The 17,972-nt window shown below is 37.2% G+C and overlaps 1 protein-coding gene across 2 annotated transcripts in view; it reads right to left on the bottom strand.

The window, feature by feature from the left end:
- MAGI2 (membrane associated guanylate kinase, WW and PDZ domain containing 2) overlaps nucleotides 1-17,972 on the bottom strand; it is a 1,480,053-nt gene that overhangs the window by 1,026,751 nt on the left and 435,330 nt on the right. For both annotated transcript variants that reach the window (XM_025379587.1, XM_025379588.1), the window contains exon 2: nucleotides 2,922-3,038. In XM_025379587.1, the coding sequence (XP_025235372.1) occupies nucleotides 2,922-3,038 (117 nt within the window). The remainder of the gene's footprint in view (nucleotides 1-2,921; nucleotides 3,039-17,972) is intronic.

Below are 17,972 nucleotides of genomic sequence, written 5' to 3'. Positions count from 1 at the left end.
GCACTATTTACAACAGCAAAGACAAAGACTCAACTGAAGTGTCCATCAAGGGACCAATGGATACATGAAATGTGGTATATGTAGACAATGGAATACTCTTCGACTATAAAAAAGAATAAAATCCTGTCATTTGCAGCAACATGGACAGAAGTGGAGATCATTATGTTAAATGAAACAAGCCAGGACCAGAAAGACAGAAATAACATGTTCTTACGCATATGTTGGAGCTAAAAACGTTGATTCCATGGAGATAGATAGAAGAATGATAGATAATAGAGAGTTGGGAGAGTGAGGAATGGGGAATGAAGAGAGGTAGGTTAATGGGTACAAATATAGAGTTAGATAAAAGATAGAAGTTCTATTGCTTGACAGCAGAGTGACTACGGTTGACAACAATGTATTGTATATTTCAAAGAAGCTAGATGAAATAACTAGAATTGTTCCCAACACACAGAAATGATAAATATTCAAAGTGATGGATACCTCAAATACCTTGACTTGATCATTACACATTCTATGCATGTAACAAAATAAATATGTACCCCATAAATATGTAAATTATTATGTATCAATTAGAAATTCAAAAAGATACATGAAGAAAAAAAATTTAAGTTATACTGAGTTGGGCTGGGCATGGTGGCTCACACCTGTAATCCCAGCACTTCTGGAGGCCAAAGTGGGCGGATCACCTGAGGTCGGGAGCTCAAGACCAGTCTGACCAACACGGAGAAACCCCGTCTCCACTAAAAATACAAAATTAGCCAAGCGTGGTGGCACATGACTGTAATCCCAGCTACTCAGAAGGCTGAGGCAGGAGAATCGCTTGAACCCGGGAGGCAGAAGTTGCAGTGAGCCGAGATCGCGGCTTTCCTCTCCAGCCTGGGTAATAAGAGCAAAACTCCATCTCAAAAAAAAAAAAAAAAAAGATAAAATACTGAGTCAACATGGTGGATCATCCAGGTCAATTAATCAGTATAAAGCAATTTTTATAATACAAGTTAGAACCTCTGTATTTTTTGTTCATTTTTTGCCAAGTTATAAACATCATTAGTCAATAATGTTATTGGAATTGGCTACTAGGACAGATGGCTGAAAATTCAAAGAATAATTGTTTCATCATGATATTCAAATTGAGTTTCTAATCATCTCCTTTATAGGAGCTATCCAACGATTTCTAATTAAATTTATAACCTTGTACTGAAATTACATCTTAAAGCTCTTTATGTTTACTTATGTAAGTCTAACTATTTTCCCTTATATTTACTTTTCCTTCATAGTCTTCTCTAGTACTCTAAAAGCAGATGCTTTATTTAAGAAGTTAATTAACTAATACAAAATTTATTCCTATTATCTTCATATTTAATTAAGACTTTCTTATTTATGTCATTGCCTTAGCAAGGACTACATGTATTCCTGAATGTCAGCTTCTTATCTATTTTTCTCAGCTTTTAAACATAATAAACTGCCTGGATTCTTTATTCAGTATTTCAGATCTCCTTTCTTTCATGTCACAAAAGATAAATTCACACTGCTGCACTGACAACATCACAGCTTTGAAAATGCGTCCACCCGTTACCTTATAAATAGTTCAGTCACTTACTTTAATCCATCTTCCTGTGTCCATCACTCTAATGTCAAACTTACAAGTTTAAGAATGCACTTTTCTCAACTTCCAGGTTTAAAGCAAGAGTCCAAAAGCCTATTCACTTAACTAACACACAGTGACAGGAGTATCATTTTGACTGACGAAATGCCAATCATCAAGTATTCTCATTTAGGAAGACTTGATAATAGTGTCCTGGCATTGTCGTTTTGATGAATATTCAGTGCTAACAATGGCAAAAGTCCACCTCTCCCAAAAGGTGGGTAAGTCAATAGGACTGGGTGATAACCTTTCCATCTTCACATCTCGTGTGTGTGTTCATTATTTCAGTACAATTATCCAATATCTATTCCAGATAATTATAGTTACCTAGCTCTGGTGGTTCAACCCTAGATAATATTTTTGTTTGTTTGTTTTGCTTATTGTTTCACTTATACTAGCCAAATTTTTCTTCATTTAATGTTATCTTTCAGGACCCACAGCTTTTGAGTTTATTTAGAACAGAACTAAAAGAAAAGAAACTCACACAACATCCACAGCCCAGAATTTCTAGAGAGAGTGGAAAGTGTCTGAAATGCATGGAATCTGTCTTGAAGAAAACGGATTTTTGATACCAATCTAGGATCTAGAACCTGAGTTTAAAAGTCCTTGGTTTGTCTTAAAGTTAATACAGGATTCTCAGGTAAGCTGAAACAGACACTAAAATTTTATCATTTTACCAATTCCTCTCTTTTGGCAGGATAATCAGAAACGATCGTTTGCGGATCTCTATAGGTTACATATAAGAAATTTAGCCCAACATGCTTTCTAAGCATCATTGCTTTCTAAGACTTGCATAACACTTAGCTTTACTTTCCAACGTGCACTTTTCTTTTTACTTGTGAGACTCTCCTGTGGCAAACAAGAGATGAGGTTGGGAGTTACTGTGAAGATTCCACTCACAGAATAGCTGTTTCAACTAATAAATTAAATTTGCATTCTCCTGTCTCCCAATGTGGAGTTCTATCTCCATCATAATTCATTCAGAATCACCAACAGTCTGGACTAGAATCAATATTTCTCAATACTAACTTCAGAAATGTAAGTTAGATTTTATAGCTTGAACATCACAAGTCTCTTTTGGCTACAACTTCATCATAAACCATACTACTGCAGTTATAAGCGTTTGCACTTAAAATTGCCACATCTCAAATAAGTTTTCTGTTCCAAAAGCCCACTATAAAAAATCAGTGCAATTTCACTTTCTTTTAATCAATGAATATATAGCTAAACATTTATCTCTTAACATCAAAATATTAATACTGCCCGTTGTACTCACATGGCACCGTGCGGAGGTAGAGGTTGTCACGAATGATTTGCTGAAGCTCATGGTCCACAGAACCCTTTTGAAATCGTAAGTTGAGGTAGTGACGAAGGTCTTTATCAACAATTCCTCCTAAAGTAAAAAAAGTTTCTTGGTAAGGCATGTTGGAAAATACTTTAAGCATGTAATTTGATTCTGTCATCAATATACTCAGGAACCCATTAAAAAGATGCACTATTTCAAAGTGTTCTTTTGATATTCTCAAATATTTACTGCCATAATAATAGAGATAACATTTACTGAGACAATAGTTGCCTGCGAAGTCTATGTTCAATGCTTTGCATATATTCCTAAATTTATCCTTCATTTAGAATGAAGCCTATATCACGGTAAAAGATACGTTACTCCTGACTCATACTGAAATATTATAGTATATCTCATTGCATGGCTGAAGAGACTATTTACTCATTTATTCATTGCTTCCCATTCCACCCTACCCCAACTCCTGGAAACCACTTTTCTGTCTATAAATTTGACTACTCTAGGTACCTCATATAAGTAGAATCTATAATATTTGCCCTTTTGTGACTGGCTTATTTTACTTAGCATAATGTCTTAAAAGTATGAAAATATTTTTAAGTTATTGAAAGTTGCTCTAGATTTAGTTAAGTAGGATGGTATAAAAAGTTAAAGAAGAAAAATCTACACAAATATTAATGATTTTACTCCCTTTATGCAATAAATAAAAGTAATTTTTTTATTTTGTAGTATATGTACAAATGTTTGTAACTAAGACACAAGGTTTGAAAAGGTAGGGTTTTTTTTTTTTCTTTTTTCGATACAAACAGTTTTGAGACTGCCCTTAAAATCTAATAAAAAATAAACTGGGCTATAGTTAAAAAAACAATAATGTAGATCTTTAATGATATTTAAAGATAACTTGTTAGCTTAAAAAGATTTATCTTAAAACCTTTCCTATTTCCATACTGGAAAGAATTAATTATAAATCAAAATACCAGTAAAAATATAAGTAAGAATTCCTGAAACTCTTATTATTTCAATCAAATATACTAGGGCAATTGAGCCAAGACAAACAATTAAAGATAGAGGAAACTGGAAATCTGCAATAATCATAAAATTATATTCTCTTCAAATCCTTTTGAATCTCAGAATTAGAATTCATAAATCTATTTGCCCTGCCATGATCACACAAGCTAGCATTATGTGTGCATATGTGCAAAACAAAGAGCTTTGACACAAACAGTAGCTAATAGACTTACATATTGTAACATTTCTAAAGTTTTCAAAATCCATCATTTCAGTTGCCTCCTAATCTGCAGGTATAGTCTCAATAAGATGCCATTTTTAACTGCAAGATATCATTTTCAACTGAATTAACTGTCAAAATTCTTACCCTCCAGATGATGTTTCTTTCATATTTGAGCAAATGGTCTCTTAATCTATTTTTCCACCCAATATAATATGATAGTGGAAATCAAATGACATGAAAGGAAAACATTTTTTGTTGGGTGTATATAAATATTACATCCGGAATGATTGAACATATAATTTTCCAAATTCAAATCCATTTCTCAGCCAAAGAAGCAGAGCAGTCAGAAATAAAAGTCATTTGAAACTGCCATTACCCAATTGCAACAATTACTTATTATTTACATCTCAAATGCCCTGTGTTTCCACGTATCTTGGACTTGTTGGCACCACACAGAAGTAGCTAATAGTTTAGAAATCCTGAAATTCTCTTTTTCTTCTTTATTTTTTTTTTTTCCAGTCAGCAATACTTGCTTACCCTTGCTAATTTATTACACCTACTGAGTAAGCATCATGCCCGCGACTGTTCTCAGCTGTCATTTCTGCCGGATTCTAAGGCTACAGGTCCTTTGGCAAATGCACCCCCTCTTCCTTCTCCTTTTCTTTCAATCTAATATGTGAGATATACCAAGTTATGAGATGCCTTCTGGCATCCTAAGAAAATGCCAACTATAGAACAACAGATGTAGTCTCTTTATTAAGGTAAGACAGAATCAGTCACCTAATGTAATGTGGATAAGTTCGCATTTTGTAGTTCAGGATGATTCTTGTCCCTGAAAATATATCAACAGTTTAAACCTTTCTCTTGCTTTACTACAGATATACTGAATTACATTTCTTGAAAGTTAACTATCTAAGAAAACAACAAAAAAGTCTATTTATTCATTTCAACGACTGTATCTTTTTTTTCATAGAAGGACCTGTCAAAACTTTTAAGAATCAATATAAAATGTCCTTCACTAATTAAAATGAGTTGTCATAAATTATAACAAAATTTCACATACAATGCCCTTTGTTTTAGAAGATTTCTCTTTCCTCCTATTTCCCAAATACTTTATCATTCTTTACAATTTATCATAAGCATCTTTCAAGTGAGGCAATTTTATTAATCCAGTATTCTTACAGCAAATTCTACTAGTTGCCTACCCAATATTCTTTCCATTATTCTTTCCTTTTAAAAGAGCTCTGATTTAGTTTTGGGCAGAAACCTGCTGAGCCTCAGGACATGGATCACAGTGGTCTGGAAAGTCATGCGATCATTCTCCACTTTCTTAACTGCCTTTGCAGTTTCTAGCAGCTATGTTCTGGCCATTGACACCCAGCCCAGAAGGAAATGGACATGATATCTGAGATGTAGCAGCCATATTCTGACCATGAAGTGAAGTGACAAGCACACGGAAACATTCACCATGCTCAGGATACTGGAGTAGATGTTAGAAACAGCCTGCAACCCTAATGGGCTTTACTAAACAGCTAAAAACAATGTCAATAACCACTATCTTAAGATTTCTTATTATATAGAGAAAAAGTAAACACTCATTAAAAAAATTATTATGGTTGAGTATTCTTTTAAAACTAATGTAGTTGAACAACTGTACATGATCCTAAAACAGACATATATACACATACATATATAAATGTTATACACATATGTATATATACACATATGTATATATACACATATATTTTTGTGTATGAATATATATACATATATACACATGTATAATACGTGTGTATATGCACAGTATGTGTGTATATATGATGTATAACACATGTATGTATAGGTACAGTATGTGTGTATACACATGTGTTACATGTTTGTGTGATATGTATATACATATATAATGTATACACATACACATACATAGGTATAAAGGCATATTTATCCTTAATTAGAAATTTCAATTAGAGCGGAATTAAACAACAGACATTGGGCAATGATGTCCTGAAAAAGTAGAGTCTGAGTCTCAAGATGATCTGATTTCAGATTTATAAGTCAGCCTTTTAAAGCAAGCTAAAAAATACAGAGTTCCAAAAAGTATGCAATAAGTGTTTATTGTTAAAATAAATAAGTAATTTGCTATCTTATTTTCCATAGTTATAATTTTTTTATTTTACTTTCAGTGTTTGTAGAGTTTCTCCTCTATCATTTGTTAATGATTCCTAGATTTGGTAGTTCATAGGATGCACACATCAATCGTTTTGTTCAGGAGAGCACTGTCAGCATTAATGTCTCGTTGTATTCTTTAGCCATTTGTACTTTTTCCTTCAAAAAAATCAGTGGCTCTTACTTGCTATTATATTTGAATAGCTATTGACTTAATTTTATTTAGTTATGTGAAAAAGTTTTTATTTCCTGTATTTTAATAAATAAGACTGTAGATAAATATTAAATACCTTCTCAAATGACAGTTTTAGTAAATGAGAGAGCTGGAAGGGATTTGAAGCCTACAATTCCAAAAACATGTACCTAATTTTCATGCTGTATAGTCTGAAGACCAAACTTCTTAGTACAAAGCAGTCAAGTCCTTTCTCAACATGACCTCAATCAAACTTTTGAACTTAACATCAAAATATAACTTAAGAATAGAGCTCAGTTCAAACTCTTCCTATTGCAAACGAGGGAAGTGAAGCTCACACAAGCAGTATGGTATTGGGTTTAAAACAATGGTGGGGTGGGGAGTGAGGGAAGCACTAGGGAGTAACATCTATGGTCTATTTGAGGAGAAAACACTAAGTGCCAACATTCAAAACTGGTCTGCATTTCTAAGGTTTCCATCGTTTTCAGGAGTGCCCTCTGTAGAAATTGACTGCTTTGTCATTTCTATTACTTGAATACCTAGACTGAGGAAACAAAGGAATAAGATGCTGCTTGGATTGGAGGGACATAATCTCCTTGGCATATTCCTTAAGGCAATTTGGTAGCCCCAGCCTTGTAGCAAATACCACTCTTTCAAAATTTGAGGGAGAAATATGCTAGTGTCTATAATGTTTGTGCCATGGGGTCTGGTTGCTAGCAGTCCCATCTAGCAAAGTAGTGCCATCCCTCACTCAGACATGACCATCAGCTCAACCTTCCCCTCCCCTTGAGTCTACTGATTCTGGAATGAACATGTATCTTATAAACTTTTATCAGTATAAACTGGAGAAAGCAGTTCACTAACTGGGATAGTAGGGGTTGAGTAGAGAGGGGAAAGGTGGGGATGACCACCAGGGTTTGGCTCATTTTGATGTCATCTATTCATCCTGTGCTTCAGTCAAAGCAGGCTACTCTAATGTTCTAATCATCTTATTTATTTTTGTTTGTTTTTCAATCACACTCCACAAAATACTGTGGTGAATATTTAATTTTAGTTCGTGCTTTACTTTTTGCATTCAACTTTGTTCTTTATCTTGTACCACGTTCTTTTGGTAGAAGCACCTTTTTCTTTTCTTTTCTTTTCTTTTCTTTTCTTTTCTTTTCTTTTATTTTCTTCTCTTTTCTTTCTCTTTCTCTTTCTTTTATTGAGTAACTATATCATTCAGTACATGTGGTGGGTCTTTGTGCTGAGCTACTCTGCTCTTACTTAGTCAATCAAAATATTTCTTCCAGGAAATGGCTATAGAAGTAGAGTGTCCAAAGAATGCAAATGCAGCTGCATTCATCTTGAAAGTGACACTCTGAAGAAATTACCCATAATTTCTCCCTCTTGGACATGCAGAATTATCCTGTTCTTGTATTTTTCTGGCCAGCTTCTCCAACTTTCCTTTTGTTGTTTGCAACTAATAAAACTTTATGGATAAGAATGCCTTCCCTTTGCTATTATCCATGGAATTTCTATCCAACCTTCGGCTTAAAATTTTTCTGTAGTTGGCCTTCCTATGATCTTTGAGCCAGAAGTCTTCTCTCTGCTCTGAACTTCCGTATCTTGCTCATTTCTCTTTAGTACTTTGCACATTATAACAGGCCAAACAGTAATTTGTGGACCTGTTTTATATTTTCTATTATGTTATAAGCTCCCCAGCAGAGAGTGTTTCCTATGCATTTTATATCTTCTCCCCTCTTATATCTTCTCCCATGTCTAAAGCAATGTCTTTTTGACACACAAGGCCATGAAATGTATGCTAAATAAATACATCACAAATGCTGTAGTAGCAAGAACACTAGGTTTTCAATCAGGAAACCGAGTGTTAATTACCACCCCAACACTTATTCATTAAGTGGTCTTGCACAAATCATTTCTGGATCTCATTATTTTCTCATTTATAAAATGAGGGTGACTTAGTCACTTAAAGCTGCTATAACAAAATACCATAGATTAGGTGGCTTCAACAACTAATCTTTGTTTCTCACATTTTTGGAGGCAGAATGTTCAAGATTAAACCAACATATCTGGTGCCCAGTAAGGGTACTCTTCCTGGTTTGGAAATGGCCATCTTTTCATTGTATCCACACATGGCCAAGAGGAAAATAATGTTTCTTTTTATAAGGGTACCAATCCCATTCACGAGGGTCCAACCCTCACAATTTAATTACCTCCCAAATACCCCCACCTCCTTATATAATCACCATGGGGTTAAGATTTCAACATATGAGTTTTGGACAAACATTCAGTCCATAACAATGGGTGTAGGACCAAATAACATCTCCTCTAGGTCTGAATTTTATGTTTACGTATAAAATATTTATTAAGAACATCTTCTAATTTGGGATTTCTTTTGGTAACCAGACAACCAAATTATTTTACTATTTCCTTATAGTTTACAAATTAGCTACACTCCATAAGAAATAAAACTCTGAATAATCTCCTTTTGATATTGTTTTCTAGTTGTGCAATTATCCAGGAATCTTACATCATCAGTAGACAACTGACTTCAGATCTTATCTTCAACAAATAAGTAGGAACGTAGCTAAGCAAAGCAGTCTGTGAGAAATTAGAAGAGAAGGAAATCTATCCATATGCTTTAAGATATTTTCATGAGTAACTGCAAATGTACCTTATGTTAATTTATTGGATGGTGGATAAGTTGAGGAATAGACAGGAAAGTATTATAGGGCTATGTTGTTAAGTTCCTTTTTCAAAAATAGTTTCTGCTTGGCTCACCACAAAAATGAAGAAATAAATCACAAGAAAGTTGATTGATTCTGCTAAGAGCCACAGACACAAAACAGGTGACAGACATATCTAATCTAGCCTGCCAGAACAGGCTCCGTTCCCTTTTTAGGTAGAAAATTGTGTCTTTGATTTCTGATGATCTAGAAGCCTATCTTATTTTCAAGTGGCCAGAGTACTACACAAAATCACTGCATGCATTTGATCTAGACTAGACAGCCTATAAATTATGAGGCAGTAAAATTCTCCTTCCCCTAATAATTCCCAATTTGCCTATTTTAAATAGGAATACACATACAAAACCCATAAAACTCATTGAGGATGCCCTGGTTTGTTGGTTTTTCCATAGCTGAAAATTCTTACTTATATGACAATTTCTATCCCTTCAATATTTTATTCATAATATTAGAGAGTATAGACAATCTTTTAAATCATGCTTTAGTATCTGTGCTGTTTCTTCAAAATCTTCATGGTATTGCATATTTTGTAAAAGAAATGAAATAGTAAGAAAGACAACAAAATATATTAAACATTTGCAGGTCATTAGAAGATGTAAAACTGGAGAGAATAATTGCTATTTCAGAGAAAATGACAGAGATAAATGTAAATGGTTTATAATATTCTCCAGCTCTATTGAAAATAGCTTTTTTATTATTTCCTTTCCCCTACTATTGTACAGATGGAATATTATTATTGAGTTTCATTTTTCATTGTTAGCCTTGGTCTCAAACTAAATGTTAGAGTTGTTCCTATAGTTAATGATATTTCTTCCCATTGAGAAGAGAAAATGAGTTCTCAGTATATGCCAGGCATCATAGTAGGTACCTGAAATTTTATCGTCTGAAAATATGAACGATGAGCCCAAAGTTGAAACAATCTCAAGTGTATCAAAATTTTTCATAATGTACCAAGATGGCTAATTCAGTCTAATAACAAGGTATATCCTGTTAGTTTCTTTGACTATCATAATGTACCAAGATGGCTAATTCAGTCTAATAACAAGGTATATCCTGTTAGTTTCTTTGACTATCTAACTCTTACAAATTAGATGTTCTTTATGCAAAGCAGGAAGTCACAACAAATTCGGCATAATGAAAGGAAAAATATATATGGAAAAAAGGGACATAATAATCTAACCTAAATTCAATCCATTTTTTCAAAACCAGAGATACACCACTCAAAGTTAAAAGTGAAAAGCAATCTATTAGGATAGCTATGAATGAATTTAAAATTATTGAAGGTTCATAAACCTCATAGGTATAAGGCTTCTACAAAAAAATTACTAAGATTATTAAAGTGAAGAAAAGCTGCTATTGTCCAAAATATCTACATAATTTAGCAGGCAAAATTTTTCCTTCTTAGGGTCTCAGTTTATTGCCTCTAACTTTACTCCAAGTTTCAGTATAAAAATTTTAAAATGTAATGATAAAAATTCACAATTGTTTTTGTTCTTGATAAGTCCAATTTAAGAATGCATCCACATTGATAAAAAAGCAAAAGAACATGCTCATACTTTGGTATGCTTGAAATACCTTCATTCATAAAACTAAAAGTGAACATGTAAATGGTTTTTAAACAATGAATATTTAAACTTGTTTCATTTTTAATTAGGAAGCTGTATCCCCAAGTCAACTGAAAAACATTTGACATTATTTTGTGTTTTGAGAATTATAAAGCCAGATCAGGCCAGGCATATGGTGGCTCATGCTTGTAATCCCAGAACTTTGGGAGGCTGAGGCAGGAGGATCATTTGAGGACAGGAGTTCCAGGTCAGCCTGGGCAACATAATGAGACCCCATCTCTATAAAAATGAAAAATTAAATAAATTCTTAAAAGCCAAGTCAGTCCTCTCATTTTTTTCTAACCTGCTGAAACTTAAAAACTCTCCAATGATCTGGTACAATACATGGTTCACTCCAAATGACTTCATCCTTAAAAGTATCACGACACAGAACACCTTGCCCAAATCAACAAAAAAGAAACTCCAGTTTTATTTTTGATTGAATTTTACAATGACTACACAAAGAAATTCCCTTGCAAATCTCATTCCAAACAACAGACTAATATAGCCTCCATAGTCTGAGTTGTGATGGATCAGTACTAATTAAGTTATAACAATTACAGGCTCATGATTCCAACTGCTACAAGACTGACTTCAAATGAGGAATGTGTTCTAAAGGTTTATTTTGGAATGCAGAATGGTTTTTACTGCAGAAAAATGTATATTATAATTACGTCCTTGGCCCACCTATAAATCTTTTCATTCGTTAGGCACCTGAAGTGCACAATTTATGGTATGTTGGAAACACATTGTTGTTATACATGTACAGCATCCTCATGAGAGATGGGGACATTGGGAAGACTGGCGTACTCCTAGCAAATCATCAGAGGGAAGATCCATTGAAAATGGACAGAGGGAAGACACAGATACTGGGTCAAATGGGCAGGAAGCAGGGAACTCTGCACAGGGAGTTATTTCTAGCCCCCAATGACTTCTGTGGAAGGGGCGGGGGTTGAGCAGGCAAGGAGCAACCCATTCTCCCCAGGGGCCCCTGGAATTCTGCCAGCAGGAGACTACATGACCCCCATGGACAATTGAACTGGCAGAGAGAGCTGTTTATAGAAGTAGTACGGGCAGAACTCCAGACGGTGTGGAACCCAGAGGGTTTGGTGTGGGAGCATCTGGAGTGGAGCACTACCAGCGATGCCCATCCTCCAGGGCTGCCTTGCACCCATAGGAAACTTAAGGCCTAAGAAAACTGTTAGAGCTGAACATTGCAGGGTGGTCTTGCTGACGAGGCTGGGCTAGTCCAACTGGAGCACCTTTGGTCTGCTGGCCTCTCCTGTGACCCCAGCTAGGCCTGATTCCAGTACAGCCTCAGAACCCCAGGTTGTGGTGGCATCCTGGTGGCATGCATCATAGCTCCTGCACTGACAGACTGTACTTGACCAGTAGACAGCTCCAGTAGAGTGCCCCAATAGAGTGTCCCTGCAGACATGCACCTGTCCACCTATGCCCTTCTCTTACCACAGTCTCCCCTGAGTTGCTTTGCTGGCACGCACTTGTCCACAACCATCCCCCCACATTGCTTTGCTGAGGCATGTAAGCTTGGGTAGACCTTGCCTTCCTTTCCTGCCAGATGCATGTGCACCATACTGTGACACAGCTGCCAGTGTGAGTGAACCCCAACTCTCTAACACTCCCCCAACAGTGCTGTCATTGCTGTTGGAGCATTGGCTAGCATGGAAACTGGAGACTGTCAGCTCCACATCCACCCACACCCCACCCCATGCCAATACTGCGACTGGTGCGAAACTACAAAAGTAGACCAACCGATCTGCCCCCAACCCCAGCAGCAGCTGCCATCTACATTAATGCATGAACACAGGACACACAGTCCCATGCCTGCCAGTGACACATACCTGTGCTAACATTTTTCCCCATGCAAATGCATGCACAGACACTGGTGAGACCCCGTGCATCTCCACACAGCGGTGCCCTGCCAACACTGCAAGTGTCCCAACAAAGGTCAGCACATTTGTACCCATCAATACTCAGCCATGCAACTTGCAGCACTGCTGCTGCTGCTGGCATATACAAATGAGGACCAATCCTGCTGCCACTGCCCTACAAAGCGCTGAGGCTGGAACCACCCATCAGAGAGTTCTAACCAGTTGTCTGGAAACAATTCAGGCCCCTCCAGTGAGTTAGGTTCCTAACCTCCAGGAGCTACAGAATAAAGCTGGGGTCCATACTGGCCCCCTAGAGTTAGAGCACACAGTTCAGGAGTTATGAGTTGAGCCTTGGCCCCCTAAAATCCTTCAAAAATGAAACCAGTCAACGGAACCCACCTTATGCCATAATCAACTCCCCAAGGACATCAAATAGGATAGAAGAAAAAGAAATCCAAAGGTCAGCAACTTCAAAGACTGAAGCAACATCAGCTCACAAAGATGAGAAAGAACCAGCACAAGAACTCTGGCAACTCAAAAGCCCAAAGTGGCTTCTTACCTCCAAATGACACCACTAGTTTCCCAGCAACAGTTCCTAACCAGGCTAAGATGGCTAAAATGATAGAAATAAAATTCGAATATAGATAGGAATGAAGATTACTAACATACAGGAGAAAGTCCAAACCCAATTCAAGTAATCTAAGGTTTACGATAAAACAATACAGGAACTGATAGACAAAATGGCCATTATATGAACAAACTGATCTGATAGAGCTTAAAAACATGGTAGAAGAATTTCATAATGCAATCGCAAGTATTAACAACAGGATTGACCAAGCTGAGGAAAAAAAAATCTCACAGCTTGAAGACTGGCTCTCCAAAATGACTCAGTCAAAGAAAAAGAAAAATAAAAAACTGCAAGGAGAATAAATAAAACCTTTGAGAAAGATGGGATTCTGGAAAGAGACCCAGTCCATGACTCATTGGCCTGCCTGAGAGACAGGGTGAGAGACCAAGCAACTTGGAAAACATATTTCAGAATATTGTCCATGAAAATTTACCCAACTTTGCTAGAAAGGTCAACATTAAAATTCAGAAAATTTAGAGAACCCCTGCAAAATACTACACAAGATTCTCCAAGGTCATAATGAAAAAATGTTAAAGGCAGCTAGAAAGAAGGGTCAGCTAACCTACAAAGGGAACCCCATCAGACTAATAGTAGTCCTGTCATCAGAAACCCTACAAGCAAAAGAGATTTGGGGCATTCATCATTCTTAAAGAAAATAATTTTCAACCACGAATTTCATATCTGGTCTAACTAAGCTTTCTAAGTGAAGGAGAAATAAAATCCTTTTCAGACAAGCAAATGCTGAGAGTATTCATTACTCTCAGACCTGCCTTATGAGAGATCCTGAAGAGAGTACTAGATATGGAAAGGACAGACTGTTACCAACCACTACAAAAGCACATTTAAGTACATAGACTAGTGACACTATAAAGCAACCACACAATCAACTCTGCATAATTATGAGCTAACAACCTGATGACAGGATCAAATCCACACATATCAATACTAACCTTGAATGTAAATAGGCTAAATGCCCCAATTAAAAGGCACAGAGTGGCAAGTTGAATAAAGAAGCAAAACCCAACAGTATGCTGTCATCAACAGACCCATCTCACATGCCGTGGAAGCCATAGGCTCAAAGAAAAGCGATGGAGAAAAATCTACCAAGCAAACAGAAAACAGAAAAAAAGCAGACACTGTTATTCTAATTTCAGACAAAACAGACTTTAAACTAACAAACATAAAAAAGACAAAGAAGGGCATTACATAAAGGTAAAGGGCTCAATTCAAAAGAAGACCTAGCTATCCTAAGTATATACACACACAGCACAGGAGCAGCCAGATATATAAAGCAAGTTTTTAGAGACCTACAAAGAGACATAGATAACCACAAAATAATAATGAAAGACTTTAACACTCCACTGAGAGTATTAGATAGATCATTGAGGCAGAAAGCTAACAAAGATATTCAGGACCTTAACCGAAAACTTGAAGAAATGGATCTAATAGACAGCTACAGAACTCTCCACCCCAAAACAACAGAATGTACATTCTCCTCATATGCACATGGCACATACTTTAAAGATGACCAAACAGTTGGGCATAAAACAACACTCAGCAAATTCAAAAAACCCAAAATTATACCACACTTTTAGACCATGATATGGTTTGGCTCTGTGTCCCCACTGAAATCTCACCTTGAATTGTAACAATCCCCATGTGTCAATTCCCACGTGGGTGGAGATAACTGAATCATGGGTGCAGTTTCCTCCATGCTGTTCTTGTGATACTGAGTGAACTCTCATGAAATCTAATGGTTTTGTAAGAGGTTTCCCCATTTGTTCAGCACTCATTCTCTATCCTGCTGCCCTGTGAAGAGGTGCCTTCCACCACGATTGTAAGTTTCCTGAGGTCTCCCCAGCCACGTGGAACTGTGAGTCGACTAAACCTCTTTTCTTTATAAATGACCCAATCTAGGGTATTTCTTTTTTTTTTTCTTTTTTCTTTTCTTTTCTTTTCTTTTTTTTTTTTCTTGAGATGGAGTCTTGCTCTGTCACCCAGGCTGGAGTGCAGTGGTAATCTCAGCTCGCTGCCACTTCTGCCTCCTGGGTTCAAACAATTCTCCTGTCTCAGCCTCCCAAGTAGTTGGGACTATAGGCATGCACTACTATGCCCAGCTAATTTTTGTATTTTTAGTAGAAATGGGGTTTCAGCATGTTGGCCAGGCTTGTCTCAAACTCCTGACCTCAGTTGATCCACCTACCTTGTCCTCCCAAAGTGCTGGGATTACAGGCATGAGCCACAGAGCCTGACCTAGTATTGGGTATTTCTTTATAGCAGCATGAGAACAGACTAATGTAGTAAAATTGGTACCAGGAGTGGGGTGCTGCTGTAAAGATACTCAAAACTTTGGAAAAAACTTTGGAACTGGGTAACAGGCAAAGGTTGGAACAGTTTGGAGAGCTCAGAAGAAGACATAAAGATGTGGGAAAGTTTGTAACTTCCTAAAGACTTGGTGAATGACTTTGACCAAAATACTGATAGTCATATGGATAATGAAGTCCAGGCTGAGGTAGTCTCAGATGGAGAGGAGGAACTTGTTGGGAACAGGAATAAAGGTGATTTTTGCTATGCTCTGGCAAAGAGATTGGAGGCATTTTGTTCCTGCCTTAGAGATGTGTGGAACTTTGAACTTGAGAGAGATGATTTAGGGTATCTGGTGAAAGAAATTTCTAAGCAGCAAAGTATCCAACATGTGACTTTGGTGCTTTTAAAAGCATTCAGTTTTATGTATTCACAAAAATATGTTTTGGAACTGAAAGTTATGTTTAAAATGGAAGCAGAGCATAAAAGTTTAGAACATTTGCAGCCCCACAAAGTGATAGAAAAGAAAAACCCATTTTCTGAGGAGAAATTCAACCCAGCCACAGAAATTGGCTTAAGTAATGAGGAGCCAAATGTTAATTGCCAAGACAATGGGGAAAATGTCTCCAGGGCATGCCAGAGGTCTTCACAGCAGCCCCTTCCATCACAGGCTCAGAGGCCTAGGAGGGAAAATGGTTTAATTGGCTGGTCCCAAGATCTTGCTGCTTTGTGCAGTCTTGGGACATGGTGCCCTACATGCCAGCTGCTTCAACTCCAGTTGTGGCTGAAAGAAGCAAAGGTACAGTTTGGGCCATTGCTTCACAGGGTGCATGCTCCAAGCCTTGTCAACATACAGGTGATGTCAGGCCTGCAGGTGCACAGAAGTCAAGAACTGAGGTTGGAGAACCTCTACTTAGATTTCAGGAGATGTATGGAAACACCTGGATGTCCAGGCAGAAGTCTGCTGCATGGGCGGAGCCTTCATGGAGAACCTCTGCTGGGGCAGAGCAGAAGGGAAATATGGGGTTGGAGCCCCCACACAGAGTCTCCACTGGGGCACTGCCTAGTGGAGCTATGAGAAGAGGGCCACCATCCTTCAGACCCTAGAAAGGTTGATCCACACAGATTTCACCATGTGTCTGTAAAAGCCACTCAACACCAGCCTGTGAAAGCAGCTGGGAGGGGGCCTATACCTTGAAAAGTCACAGGGTGGAGCTGCTGAAGGCCATGTGAGCCCACTTCTTGCATCAGTGTGACCTGAATGTGAGACATGGAGTTGAAGGAGATTATTTTATAACTTTAAGGTTTAATGACTGCCCTATTGGATTTCGAACTTGCATGGGGCCAGTAATCCCTTTGTTTAGGCCAATTACTCCTATTTGAAATGGGTATATTTACCCAATGACTATATCCCCATTGTATCTGGGAAGTAGATAACTTGCTTTTGCTTTTACAGGCTCTTAGGTGGAAGGTACTTGTCTTGCTTCAAATGAAACTTTGGACTTGAACTTTTGGGTTAATGCTGGAATGAGTTAAGACTTTGGGGGACTGTTGGAAGGGCATAATTGTGTTTTGAAATGTGAAGACATGAGATTTGGGAGGGGCCAGGGATGGAATGATATGGCTGCCTCTGTGTCCCCACCCAAATCTTATCTTGAATTGTAACAATCCCCATATGTCAAGGGTGGGACCAGGTGGAGATAATTGAATCATGGGAGCAGTTTCCCCTATGCTGTTTTTGTGATAGTGAGTGAATTCTCTCATGATCTGATGGCTTTATAAGGGGTTCCCCCATTTGCTCAGCAATCATTCTCTATCCTGCCACCCTGTGAAGAGGTGCCCTCCACCATGATTATAAGTTTCCTGAGGCCTCTGCAGCCATGTGGAACTTCAAGTCAATTAAACCTCTTTTCTTTATAAATTACCCAGTCTCTTTTATTTCTTCATAGCAGCATGAAAATGAACTAATACACACCAAAATGCAGTAAAAAATAGAAATTAATGCTAAGAAAATCACTTGAAATAATACAATTAAATGGACATTAAACAACTTGCTCCTGGATGACTTCTGAGTAAATAATAAAATTAAGTCAGAAATCAAGAAACTATTTGAAACGAATGAGAAAAAAGGATACCACATACCAGAATCTCTGAGATACATCCAAAGCAGTGATAAGAGGCGAGTTTAAAGTGCTAAGCACCCACACAAAATAGTTAGAAAGATTTGAAATTAACCACCCAACATCATATCTAGAGGAA

The sequence above is a fragment of the Theropithecus gelada genome, chromosome 3, assembly GCF_003255815.1.
Source record: "Theropithecus gelada isolate Dixy chromosome 3, Tgel_1.0, whole genome shotgun sequence".
Lineage (NCBI taxonomy): Eukaryota > Metazoa > Chordata > Mammalia > Primates > Cercopithecidae > Theropithecus > Theropithecus gelada.
The sequence above is the reverse complement of the archived record's forward strand: the minus strand, read 5'-3'. Positions and strand labels throughout refer to the sequence as shown.